At 36.9% G+C, this 14,234-nt stretch overlaps 1 protein-coding gene across 1 annotated transcript in view; it reads left to right on the top strand.

Annotated features, from left to right (window-relative positions):
* Ccnyl1 (cyclin Y like 1) overlaps nt 1–14,234 on the top strand; it is a 37,814-nt gene that overhangs the window by 7,620 nt on the left and 15,960 nt on the right. Inside the window, exons 2-5 of the mRNA XM_042679304.1 lie at nt 1,689–1,763; nt 3,785–3,819; nt 10,909–11,009; nt 13,822–13,857. Coding sequence (XP_042535238.1) covers nt 1,689–1,763; nt 3,785–3,819; nt 10,909–11,009; nt 13,822–13,857 — 247 coding nt within the window. The remainder of the gene's footprint in view (nt 1–1,688; nt 1,764–3,784; nt 3,820–10,908; nt 11,010–13,821; nt 13,858–14,234) is intronic.

The following is a 14,234-nucleotide window of genomic DNA, read 5'->3' as shown; positions in this document are numbered from 1 at the left end:
AGTGTCTGTGACTTTTGTGCATGTGATTGTGTTTTCCATACAGCATATCTACTTTAAAATGTAAAAAAAAAAAAAACAACATATCTACTTTAAAATGTAAAAAAAAAAACAAAAACCATAATTTTTGTGTGAGTCTTTTACATAGGAAGACTTTTCTTCAGCAGGGTGCACTCCTGTCATTTCAGCATTCAGGAGGCTATAGCAGAAGGACCATGAGTTGAGAGCCAGCCTGGGCTACATAGTTCAAGGCCAACTTGAGCTACATAGCAAAGACCTTTTCTCAAAATCAAGAATAAATAATAAATTGGACAAAATAAATGATTCAGATTTGCTTAGAACCAAAAAGTTCTATATGGTATGCCTGTAGATTGTACCCATATTACTTAGAGGGACAGATTCTAAGTAGGTAAGTTTGTGAAATTCTGTTACATAGTGGTCACTAGTTAGAGCAGTTTTTATTTTGTTTGAGATGTCACAGTGTAGTGAAGTCTAGCCTTGAACTTGCTAATAGCCCATGGTCGTCTCAAACTCATGATCCTCTGCCTTGTCCTTTCTCAAATGTTAAGATGTACAGATGTAAGCCACCGCATTGGGCCCAGCTAATTAGTTTGTAATGTATCAGTATATAAGAGCCAAGGATATAATTTTTTGTGATTTGGGCAATTTTGCTTTACCATTATTCCATGTGGATCTCGGTTCAGTGTTATGAGAGTGGTTAAATAATTTGAGATGAACATTGCTAAGGAAGGTCATGAGAAAGATAGTTTTCCCTGCCCTCTCATGACAACTTCTCATAACCCACACAACGGCAGAGTAAGGATTATGGAAGTTTAAGAATGTCTTGTAGTATTGATTAGATTATTCCACCTTGCTTCCAAGGTAGACCACCATAGAAGGATGAAGTAAATATGTAAAAAAAAAAATTGTGGGGAACAATGGAAATTGAGGCCCAAAGTTTCTACCATGAAGTTATGTAGATTAGGACATTGAATATCTTTTCATATCTGCCATGATAAATAGATCCCAAATAAATCCATAGCTGAGTTTACCTGTTAAATTAGAATTAATCATATGGTAGTATATAAGGAATATTTGTTTTAGTTTTAGTGTACTTGATATATAGAGCTGGTATCCATTTTATAGTTATTGGCCAAGAAATATTCCTGAAATAATCTAGTAGTAATAATTCTAGTAATATTATCACAGAGGAGAATGCAGTATTTCTATTAGATATGTAGGAGGGAGATAGTGTGTAGATGATTCAGCTAAACATTTCATTGAAGTTTAAAAATTAGGTTAAAAATCAATCTAATACATAGCCTGATTCATTCATAGTGATTATGTGATTTTACAATTCCTTGGTAAAATTTTTATATTGTTTCCCTAATAGCCAGGCACTAGTGGCTCACATTTATAATCTTAGCTACTCAGGAGGCTGAGATCTAAGCATCAGGGTTCCAAAACCAGCACAGACAGGAAAGTCCATGAGATTCTTATCTCCAGTTAACCATCAAAAAGCCATAGAGGAGCTGTGGCTAATGTGGTAGCATGCTAGTCTAGAGCAAAAAAGCTAAGCATGCACATACACATATACTTAAAAACCTTTCTCTAATGTGTAGCCATTTTGTAAACCATGTACTTTTCTACTTATCTAATTAATGATCACATCTTTTTCTCTTCCCCTATAGATTTAGCTTTGGAATCAAACCCTTCTGACCACCCAAGGGCAAGCACAATTTTCCTCAGCAAATCTCAAACGGATGGTAAGACAATATCTGTCCTCATGAAGAAAAGGACTGAAAATTGTTTAAGTGATCTATTACGGAAATTATTAGTTTAAATTTGTCATTGTTCATTGGTTTAAAATTTCCTACAACTTACTGTGTTCACATAACTTTTGATATGGTGGTACCCTTCCTCTATCATTCTTTTAGTGAGAACATGGGCTTTCTATCTCTTGTATCAATACAGTTGACCACATCATTTAGAAGTGGTGATGGATTTATTTCTACTGCATTCTGTACTATTTTACTCCTGTCCATTTATTCCACAGAGCATGTTTTAAATATGAAAAGATTCAGGTTACAGGTTTCCCTGTGTACAAATCAAAAGTAGTTTATCTTTAATAGACATGTTACAAGTGCTTTAACCAAACGAGCCTGTACCACATCCAAATTTACTACTCAGAACTTTTTTTTTCTGATACCAGGATATCAGTAAGGCCTTGTATTTGGTTGGCTTGCATGGCTAGTACTCTGCCATTTGAGCCATGCCTCTAGCCCTGCCTTTTGCTGCTTATTTTGGAGAATGGAGTCTTGAAGACTTTTCTGCCTTGGCTAGCTTCTAACTCCAGTGCTCTGGATCTCAGCCTCCTGAGGAGTTAGGACATGAGCTACAAGTGCTTGGCACTTGTTTTCAGGGCTGGGAATGTGGCTTAGTGGTAGAATGCTTGCCTTGCACTGGGTTTGATTTCTCAGTACCACATAAACAGAAAAAGCCAGAAATGGCGCTGTGGCTCAAGTGGTAGAGCGCTAGCCTTGAGCACAGAGAGGCTCAGTGACAGTGCCCAGGCCCTGAGTTCAAGCCCCAGGTCTGGCACACACACAAAAAATTTTCATCCTAATAGTACTCAGAGCGAACTTGTCCTATGGTTTTTCCAAGAATATTAGTGGGTTCAAACTAGTATAACTTTCCTCTTTCATCCTGGTTTCAGGATAAGAACCAGAATTGTAGGATTTTTCTGCACCCTTATTTTACATTTTTTTTCTTCCTGGGTCATCCCTCCTACATAACTAAGATGATAACATTTGATACAAAATAAAAATATCAAAGGTTCAATCATGTTTGCATAATGCAGCACACGAACAAGTGGGGTTTCTAACTTGCTTTTTAATAATTTGTATTTTGTCTTTCTTGAGCAGTCGTTTCTAGCTGTATTACTATTTTCAAGAGTTGTGGGCTTCTCATATGTCATATGTAAAATTTGAGGAAGCCGTAAAAGAAAAGCTATCCCATCCCCTCCTCTCTTCGTGGGAAGGATGGGTACCTATAGCAGAGCAGTCCAAGAGGGAATGGAGGATGTTTTCAGTAACCACGTTTGGCAGATTAGGAATAGTAGAGCTGGTTTCTCCTAGGCTTAGAGCTGTTAGCAGTTAGGGCCTGCCGAAAGCAGTAAGTTGTAGAAAATTCTGCTTAAATGTGTAAAAAGTAAACTGTTTCCTCAGTTAGTCAAATTTCCCACCTACCCTTATTGGGTTTGCCCTTTTCTTTTTTGTATATGGAGCGTCTCATTTGTACCTAACAGATTATTTGTTATGTAAAAAAGTAACACTAAGCCGGGTGCCGGTGGCTCATGCCTGTAATCCTAGCTACTCAGAAGGCTGAGATCTGAGAATCTCGGTTCAAAGCCAGCCCGGCAGGAAAGACCGTGAGACTCCTATCTCCAATAACCACTAGAAAACCGGAAGTGGCGCTGTAGCTCAAGTGGTAGAGCTCTCGCCTTGAGCTGAAGAGCTGAGGGACAGCATCCAGGCCCAGAGTTCAAGCCCCATGACCGACAAAAAAAAAAAAAAGTAACACTAAGTTTTTAAATTTTTACCTTGTGGAGCTCATCTTGATGATTTATTATTTATACTTTATATTTTTATATTTTATTTTATTTATATTTATTTTTAAAAAATATAACTACATTTTGTATGTTAGTAATTCATTAGATAGTAAGTGGTTATTTTAATTTTTTTGTGGCATTTGAATCAATTGATCAGTTTATTTTTTTTATTCTTAGTGCGTGAAAAGAGGAAGAGCAACCATTTAAACCATGTAAGTAAACACTTGAAAAGTTAAATTAATAGTTTAAATTAAAAATATGTCTACCGTGATTTCTACAGAATAGGATAGAGCCTAATATTGTTAGCATGGACCTCTTTTTGTGGATTTTCTAAATCACTTCTATTTTCTCAAGTATTAAATTTACTCAGGCAATTCCTTAACTTAGTTCTGTCCATTTTAAAGGATTTTAAATATTTTGTTAAATGTTAGCAACATAGTTGTAATATAAAGAGTTTCCTGAATATTTCTTCCTTTAATTTTTAGTCCTTTAAATCAAATTACCTACTGTTAGTTAGGAGGCTGGTGATTTCTTTGTCATAGGAAGTGAAAAGTTAGTTTCCTCCTTCCACTGTGGTGCTATTTCCCCTCGACTTCTTCCACATGGATCACAGTTTGTGTTAAATCACTAATGTGTCTTTATATATTGACAATACAAATATATGTGACCTTCTGAATCATAGTACTCACTGTGCCTCTGATAGTCCCTTAATTCTTTCTATTAAATGTTTCTGAAAATGGAGCACTTCATCTACCCTGTATAATGCTCCCATTTCCTCAAACAGCCAAGTGCAGTAAGTAGCAATCCCTGGCTGGTCTCCTTGTTTTCATGTTCTTTTCTGGGGTTTTTATTTTGTAGAATTAGTTTCCTATTTTTACTTGCTTGTTTTCTAACAGCTACTTTTTTCTTAACCCAAAATGTTGTAACATTTGTCACATGTCTATCAAAAATATTTTCTATCTACTGAAACACATCTGTTCATTTTTTCTTTCTGAAGGCAGCCCTTTTGCCATGTTACTCTAGTACAGATGGATTTTTCTTAAGCCTGCTCTCTGCCTGCCTTTCTGGAATATCTCAGAATTATCTGAGCTCTCACATAACTGTTCTCCTTATTTAGATTCTCCATGTTCTAGATTCTCTGTTCCTCTTGGACTTTTATTCTTTTGCTGGAGTACCTATCTTTTCTTAGGAAGGAAACATGTATGTTTTTGGAAATCTGGGGGGTTGGAGGTGTGCCTCAAAGACAGAGCATTAACCAGTAAGCGAAAGTATCAGGTACCAAGTTCAAGTTCTGGTCTCAGACCAAAAAAAAGAAAAAAGAAAGAAAAGAATTAGAATAGAGATCTAGCTTGTTGAAAAGCTCCGCCTATTGATAAAAGTAGAATTCTAGGTTGAAATTAGTCTTGACAGTCCTTAAGAGTTTTCTCTGTTGTTTTCCATCTTCTCTTAGTACTGCTCTTACATCTGTTGCCATTATGCGATACATAGGCGAACTTTTACTCCCCTCTGGAAGCTTTTAGTACCTTCTATCCTGGGTCTGCAGGATTTCAATATATGTTTGGTTTGTTGTGGAGTCTATAAAACTATTTCTTCTAGAGAATTTTCTTTCTTTGATATTTTATGTTGTTCAGATTGCAAGTCTCTTAGAACAGTATATTTTCACTGGAATCCAATACCTATTTCCCTCCTTAGAGAGAATCTCCTTAACTTTATACTTTCTAACCCTTCTATTGAAAAAAAAAATTTTTTAAGCTTTCCTTTGCTTCTGAAATTTAGCATGCCATGAATTCCTTTTCCCATTGTTTTGACCTGTCCTTGGAAATTTCTCTCAGATGAGTGGTGGTCCTTGGCTTTCTCTTTGTTAGCAAAGCTTGTTAACTCACAGATCTTAGTGGAAGGATTTAGGGGCCAAGTTAGCTTCTTATTCATAGAAACTTGGTATTTTTTTGTGGAACAGTTAAATTTCTTTAGAGAAGATTCTCCCAGTTTTCTGCCTAGGAATTATAAGCATGTTTGTAGAAGCTTGCTTTCCAGAAGTTGGGAAAGAGAAGCAGTTCTACCTTTCACTTACAGTTCCTTTTCTTATTTTCCAGGTTTTAGCCCTCTTCTAAGCCTGGCATATCTCTAAGCCCAAAAATTGTCAGGTGTAGTTTCTCTACAGAAGAGTTACCTAGACTTCTTCCCGCCCCCTCCCCTCCCCACCTCTACCTCCCCGCCGCCACTGGCCTTGGGCTTTGAACTCAGGGTCTGGACACTGTTCCTGAGCCTCTTTGTGTTCAAGGCTAGTACTCTACCAAGTGAGCCACTGCGCCACTTCTGGCTTTTTCTGAGTACTTTATTGGAGATGAGAGTCTCATGGCCCAAGTTGGCTTTGATTGTGATTCTCAGTTCTCAGCCTCCTGAGTAGCTAGGATTACAGGAGTGAGCTACCAGCACCTGGCTAGACTTCTTTTAAGATGAAGAACAGGTGGGCTTTGGGGCTCTGACTGCAAATACCCGATTGACTTCGGCTTTTGTTCCACATTTCCCCCCTGCCCTCGAGATGTTGTCTGCTTTCTTCTTGGCCCAGTCACTCTCCATAGGTATCAGAGCTGTGGTTCTGTTGTTCTGACAGTTACCACCATTCCTTTATCTACTTCTCATCTTTCAAATGTTAAAAACAATATGGGAATCTTGTTTCTGGGTCTCATATAAAACCTTTATTTGTGCCTTTAGTTGTTGAGATTTCAAGAGGGAAAGGAAATTTAGAAAATTTAGAGTCTGAATTCAAAGTGTAAATTTCAGTTTAAATTTAATATACTTAATGATGCTAATCCAAACTTCTAAAAGTTATGCCTGTAATTAGCATGAAGGTATCATACATGAAAGGCCTTGTTTTAAGAATTCTATTCACACCATGTGTTCTGCAAATTGTTTATGTTAGGTTTTTAAAAAGAGGTAGCCAAGTAAGAACAGCACCACGCACGTGGTATTCAGGTAAGGGGTAGGTTTATTCAGTAGACCTGCTGGGACCAGGCAAGGTTGGCACTCCACATGGCTGGGAAAGGCCTGGGAATGAGAGAGAGCTGGGAAAGAGAGGAAAGAGCTAGAAAAGAGCAGAGAGAGCTAGAAAAGAACAGAGAGCAGAAAAGAGAGCGTCTGGGAAAAGTGGGAAAGAGTTGAGAAAGAGCTAGAAAAGAGCAGAGAGGGAGCTGGGAAAGAGAAGAAAAGGAAAAAGCTGAGAGCTAGAAAAGAGGGCGTCTAGGCCTGGGCTAGCCCTTATCTAGGGTATGGGCGGAGAAGGGTATGGCCACATCAAATTCAGATGTGACCTCAGTGGATACAGATGTGACCTCTTCCAGGTGTCCCAGTTGCCTAGGTAACGCAGGTACTGGGTGGAGACTTTGCTGGGAAGAGGGTGGGGTCTGCTAGCCATCCAGGAGCAGACCTTACAGTTCCATTACCATGCAATGTAGGAGAAAGTTTCTGTAAGTGCTAAAAAATTTAAGGTAACTAAAAGCCATTTACAAAAACATTTCACACATATATAACATCTAAAACTTTTGTCTTATAGAAAACGAGAGAGGGCCAGGGCATAGGGACTCACATCTGCTACTTGGCAAAGATCAAGACCAATTGCAGTTTGATGTTAGGACAAGAAAAAGTTAGCAATACCCCCTTTCAGTAAATAAGCCAGCTGTATGGTAAATGTATGTAATTCCCAACCATGTAATAGCTTAATAGGAGTATTTTTCCCAACAGAATGCAAAAAGTCTATACAAAAAAATAACCACCACAAAAAAAAGGCTCAAGATGTAGAGTGCGCCTACTGAGTATGAGGCTCTGAGTTCAAACTCAGTGTCTACAAAAATAAAAGAATTTCACTTTTACTTTTAAAATTTATTTAAGTACGTGTACAGAGGAGTTGCCAGCTAACAAAGCATCTTAATCAATCTCACCCAGCCCTCCCCTTCCCTTTCTTAATTTAGTAGGCTGTACATTGAATTCTTGACTGCACTCTCCCCGTATTCCTCTCTTCATTTGTCTATCCCTGTCCCTTTGACCCCCATCTCACCCCTTGCAAGTACCTCTTTCCTGGTACTTACTTTTTTTGGCCTTGACTTTGCCTGTCTAAAGAATTATGCTATTTGAGTTCTCCCTTGAAAGTACCATATTAATACATTTAATACCATGTTAATACATTTAATATTGATACATTTAATCAGTTTATGTTATGAATGAGTTAAAGAGACAGACACAAGGGGAAAGGCTAGTAGGTATGGATGGAATTTCAACAGGTACTTGACCCTTGATAAAAGTTTGAGTTATGACTTACTATTATTTTTAGTCTTTACCATGTGACTTCAAGTCTACCAAGTACCTCTTTCTTGGAAAAAATTCTGTACTCTGTTATTTGTGCTGCCTCAATGAAGATAAATGTTATTCTTTGTTTCTATTTTAGAATCTACTTGTCAGTAGTATTTTACTTTTTAACATTTACATTTTTTATCCTTAATGTATGTCAGTATAGATTGTTGAGTGTAAAGCCAGCAACGGAAAGGCTTTTGCCACACTGACCAAGTGATCTAAGGTTTCAAACAGGTCAAAGGAAAGTTAGCCACTAAAGTCTAGACTTAGAAACAATTCTTCTACCTTCTAGATTCAAGCCTAAAAAAGCTTGAATAGCCGGAAAATGAGTACTGTGTTTCTGCCACGTATTCACAGAAGAGACTTTTTGTGTCAGTTTTTCTGGCCACCTTAAAGAATAAGGGAGACAAGGAGCAATAAGTAGCACAAATGTCTGTTTCTTTGGAAAGAATAATTCCTCCGTCTTGAGTAAGCTGAACTAATAGGAAAGTATTTCTTGGGCTACATCTAGCCAAGAAGCTACAGATTTGCCAAATGAGGTGTAGGGCTATACAAACTAAAAATGTATTTTAGCAATAATATTTTCAGACAAGCCAGCATGCATTCATAATAGCAAAAGTAAAGGAAAATAGGAGAAAATGTCACCTAAAATACTGACCACTGAATCTATATTTTGACTCTCTTTTCCCTTGTTATTTTTTGTCAGAATTGATTTTTGTTCTGGTGTGGTGTATACAATATTCTTACCCCATAATACAGGTTGAACATTCCTAGTATGGAAATCCAAAGTGCTCCAAAATCTAAAACTTTTTTGAATGCCAACATAATGCCTGAGTTCATATGACAGGTCTTAGTAAAGATGTAAGCAAACTAAAAGTACTGTTTAAAATTACCCTCAGACTACATATGTATAAGGCAAATATGAAGCATAAATGCACTTGTGTTTAGACTTGGGTCCTATCTTCAGGATCAGACATATTGTATACAATATTCTAGATCTTTCCACAGAATAAAAGTTACGTTCCTAATCAATTTGGATTTGTAATATTCACTCTGTAATAGTGACCTCAAAAAGATTTTTTATGTAGAAGTATTTGAATGAATGAGTTTTCACTTTCCATGTTGTATTTTTTGAGTCTCTAAAGGTATACACATTAACTTAATTGATGCAAAGAGTGGACTTAATGGAATAGCTTAAGAATTAAGACTTTTAAATTCAGTTAAAACATTTCTAGCTTGAAAGAGAATTCATTCTTTCCAATAGTTATCCTTTTCAAAATAGAACATCTGGAACTTTGAAGGAATAAGTAGCTTTGCAGTGAAAACATCTGAAGTGAGCAGAACACTTCTATATGTTAAATGGTTATTCTGACTTAGAGATACAGTCTTTAAATGCTGTACATTTTCAACTAGGTCTTCTGCCTGCTCCATCTTTCATCTGTTTGTGGGAGTTACTTAATGGGCCAGAGTGACAGCATGACAAAATCTTTGTATTATAGAAGGAAGGAAGGCTCCTCTGAATTATTTTATTTTTTAAAGAACATTAAAATGGTTGGTATCCTGTGGTTTAAAGCATGTTGTTGTCAGTTGTTAACCATTCAGTGATGAGATTGATTATTGGCCTGATCTGTAAGGAAGAGAATTCTCTTAACATATTCTAGGCAGTCTCGACATTTGATACTGCTATATTCTTGCACTCTTTGCAAAGAAATGGATACTTCTAAAGTGTTTTAAAGATAGGTTATTCTTCAGAGCTTTGGCTCATTGTTCATCTCTCCAGTAGGACTGCAGATAATTTTTCATTAATGTCTATCTGTAGTGAGATTCATGTTGTAAATTGATTCCCTCTACCACTTCACCAGGTTACTGGAAATGAACCCAGGATTTGTGCACGTTGGGCTAATGCTCCACCACTGAGCTATCTTCCTAGCTTCGTAATTGATTGATTTGCCAAACACTTATTGAACTCCCTATTGGTACTCAGAAACCAGAGTCTTCCCCTCTCTGGAGAAATTTACTTTCTTACAAGGGGGAGGGACACCCTACAAGCAGTTGATACCTTTTAACAAATGGTCAATTGGAAAATGAGTGCAGGAAGTGTTTTCTGGTGTGGCTGCTAGTAAAGGTAAAACAGAAGGGAGATGGCATCAAGCTTTTTAGACAAGAAGAAAAGGGCATTCTGGCAGAGAGCAGCATGAGTGAGGCAGGAAGTGCCAGGATGTATGCCAAATAAACAACTTAGAGAATAAAATGAGTAAAGCATGAAATATTTGGCTGAGGCTTTTTAGTGATGAAATGACAGTATACTTAAACATGAAATGAAAGTTAAAATTCCAGAGTAGTCTATCTTCTGTTTTAGAAATTGAGAGAATTTTAAACAGTAATTTTGTGCTTTACATACGGTACAGACCTAGAAAGACAGCCCACTGGCTTGTTAGCGATTGAGTAGCATTGGCACATAATGCCTCTGACTCTGGAATATTTGCTTCACCACACTAAGACATTTAGTATGTGTATTATTAGGCTTTTAATTACTCCAATACTATGCATGTATGACAATATTCTGTTAGGCATTACACTTTACAATTGTTACTAAGTAGAAGAAATAGAAAATTACAGCTGTTTTTTTATTATGAAAAAAACACTGAAGTCTTATTTTTAAATTTTTTTGTAATAGTTATAAAGGAAATTTATAATAGATGCTTGTCAGGTTTGGTTCTAGGTACATACACCAAAGCAGCATTTTATAACCTGTTCCTCAGACATCATCTATGGAATTTAAGTGCCTCCAGCAGGTTTGCTGTAGAACCACACATGAAATTACACTCAAGTAGTTGATGGAGAATAAGAAATATCGTGATGCTTTGTCATTTGACATTTTATCCAAGGAAAAATACCACATTTTATAGGTTTAACTTACTGTGACATTTTCTTCTATTTCCCTTCCCCTTCAGGTATCTCCAGGGCAGCTCACTAAAAAGTATAGCTCATGCTCAACAATATTTCTAGATGACAGCACAGTCAGCCAGCCTAATCTTAGAACCACAATAAAATGGTGAGTACAACTAGGTTGCTGAGGGCTGAGTGACAGACCCCCTTCTGCTAAAAGCATCCCAACCATTATTGATAATGTCAGCCATCTGGTTGTCCTCCTCAGTGCTCAGTTCAAGAGAGTGGGGTCAATTACATATTGATTTTTAAAGATCTAAATGTGAATTCTCAATTTTTATTTTAATCCCACACTGCATGGGCAAAGCCAGTTAGTAAAGAAAGAATCCCAGGAAGAAAGAGCATACTAGTTTATTGTTGTATTTATGTTGTTGAGACACTATTGAGCATAATGAGAGAAAGAGGTACTTTTTATTGGATATTTGTAGATAAATTAGTTTTGTATGCATTACAGGCTTACTACTTTGGAAACAAACCTATTCTGAGAAGGAACATTTTTTCCTCTACTGGCCCCCGAGGGCACCTACTTTGAATCTTCCCCTGTGTACCTTAGCAGTCTCACAGGTCACAGGTGGAGACACACTTTCACTATCCTCTAAAATGAGCCGGGTGACTTACTACAGTGAGAAAAACCAACAACAAACAAGGGTACATAGCTTTTCAACCACACAGGGAACATTATTAATGTCTCTTTCTAATTAAAGTTGGCTCTCAGAGCTCAGTCCGGGAGATGCTTCATTAATGTTAACACCCTATCTGTAATTTCACTATTTACTCAAAAAATGTAATCAGCTTATAAACTTAATTTTGTTTCTAATACATTGGCTTTTTAATTCATTTAGCTAGTAAATTATCAGTAACATACTTTAATTCAAAACTGCAAATTTTGCACTCATAATGTAACTTCTTCTATTTGTAATACTAGTTGAGAACAAATCGTCTTTCAACAAAAACTGAGTTCTGGCTCTCAAAAAGGCTGAGATTGGACATTAGTGAATGATCATTGTACATTTAGCCAAGCCATAGATCCATGAGTGAACAATCACTGTACTTTGATTAGAGCCCTCAGGTTTATTCAAATGTAAAAGATGCTCTGTTTCAGTATATTTTCCAGTGTATAGTTTTAAAGAGTAACCTTAGTTTCACATCTGTAATCTTAGATACTCAAGAGGCCAAGATTAGAGATAGGAGGCCAGCCCAGGCAAAAAAGTTGGGCAGAATGCCATATGTCTGTCATCTCAGCTGCATAGTAAGCATAAACAGGATAAAGGTCCAGGCTGGCCTATCAAAAATAAAAGGGCAGTGGGTGTGGGTTAGTGGTAGAGCCACCTGCCCGGCAAGTGTTGAGGCCCCAGTGTAAATCCCAATACTGCCCCCCCCCCAAAGAGTAACCTTTGTTTAAACATGTTTATTTGTTTATATTTGCCCCCAACTTAGTCTGATTTTTAGAATCTGCTTAAAGAGTAGGTTTTAGTTTGTGTTCATTGTTTTAAAAATCAGCACGCTCAGTACTGGTGAAATAAAGGCTTACCAAGAAAAACAATAGGGCAAATTGTTTTTTAAAAATGTTTATTGCAGTGAAGTACATTTCTTTCAATACGATGGATTAATCTCATCGAACAGAATCCCTTGTTTCAAAATGTATGTCTGCAAGCACATTCATTTTCCCACCTCTACTTTACCCTCTGTAGGCACTCACAAAAGCAATAAATTATTCTAATCTTACCCTTCATCATTTCCAAACCTTGCTGCACCTTGAAATCACTTGGAAACTTCAAAAACAATGCAGACACCCATAGTCATGCACAGTGTCAGTGAATGCAGATGTCTCAATCCATATTGAAGTTAGGCAGTATTAAAGCTCTTCAGGTGATTGCAGTGTGCAGCTGTTTGGGAGCCACTGCTTAATAAGAGTATAGAGGATCTGCTTATATTTGGTTGGGACCTTGAACAAATCAGTGTTAAGCCTAGGTTCCCTTATCTTTAGAATGGGTTGGTAGGTAGGTAAACTGTCCTGTCACATATGGCTTGGTAGTCCTTTTCGGCATATGTGGATATAAAACAAGCACTATAGAAGTATCCATCTTTGATGCCAATAATGCAATGTAAAATTTAAACATTAGATTTTAAATACTGTATATACCTACTTTCCAAATTCAGATTTGCCTTCCCTCATTTATTTTGTGCTTCATTTTAGACAGTAAGTGCAAAGGGAAATAACCCCTCTATACCCTGATGCACACTGTCTGTGGTAACTTAGAATTAAAGGAACATAACATTTTGGATTGTGTGCATTAATATTTCACTTCAACTAATTTAGAAATAGCCACCATTAATATCCTACATAATATTGTGCTGTGTGGTTAGCACTGTTTATTTTAGGGTAGCTATACTGTCACTTTTGTGGGCACCTATAGTTACTAATAAGTTTTCTGCTAATAACCATGCAAAAGTAATTTTAAACACTATTATTTCATATGTAGTACTCTCATTATTTACTTTTAGAGAAATAATGGAAAACAGTTGGTAAATGGATAGTGAACTGAAATACAGGACCTAACAAAAGTTTAAAAACAAAAATCTATAGTTTGGCTTAAGTATATGTACAAGTAACTATAACTGGATGAAGGGCTCTGTGAGTAGAAGGGACAGATGAAATATATAATAATTTATATAATCAACATCAGTAGAAACGTGTTCTGATAGCACATTGCCTAGCATTTGGATTCTGCTATATATGCCAAAAGCCAAAGTACTAAACAAAGGGAAAAGTGCCTGTTTTGGTACTGTTGTGAGCTGAGGATTTCAGGGCTACTGGGGAGGTCATCACTCCCACTCCTAGTCCCCCCTCCCCCCCCAAAAGTGTCTTTAGGCCTAAAGCATGATAAAATTTACAAATTTTTTTTTTCCTTCCACAGTGTGACCTTAGCAATATATTACCACATAAAGAACAGGTAAGCAATTTAAAAAGTTGTATTATTCCAGCTAATTGCTTTGCATGATACTAAGTACAATATTAGGATAAGACTGTAGACATTAGAATCTGTAGACTGCTTTAATTACAGTATTGAAGCAAATCATTTTGGCTTTCTGATGTTCTTCAGACTTTTTGAAGAACTTATACGTTACTGAATATCATAAAGAGCATTTCTATAGATTATGTTGCTAGTTACTGTTCAGAAAGTAAGCCAGGCGCCAGGGGCTCATGCCTGGAATCCTAGCTACTAAGGAGGCTGAGATCTGAGGATCATGGTTCAAAGCCAGCCTGGGCAGGAAAGTCCATGAGACTCTTATCTCCAATAAATCACCAGAAAACTGGAAGTTGCACTAT

The sequence above is a fragment of the Dipodomys spectabilis genome, unplaced genomic scaffold (genome assembly GCF_019054845.1).
Source record: "Dipodomys spectabilis isolate Male_0828 unplaced genomic scaffold, ASM1905484v1 ptg000051l, whole genome shotgun sequence".
In the NCBI taxonomy this organism is placed as follows: domain Eukaryota; kingdom Metazoa; phylum Chordata; class Mammalia; order Rodentia; family Heteromyidae; genus Dipodomys; species Dipodomys spectabilis.
This window is presented reverse-complemented; position numbering and strand designations above follow the sequence as displayed.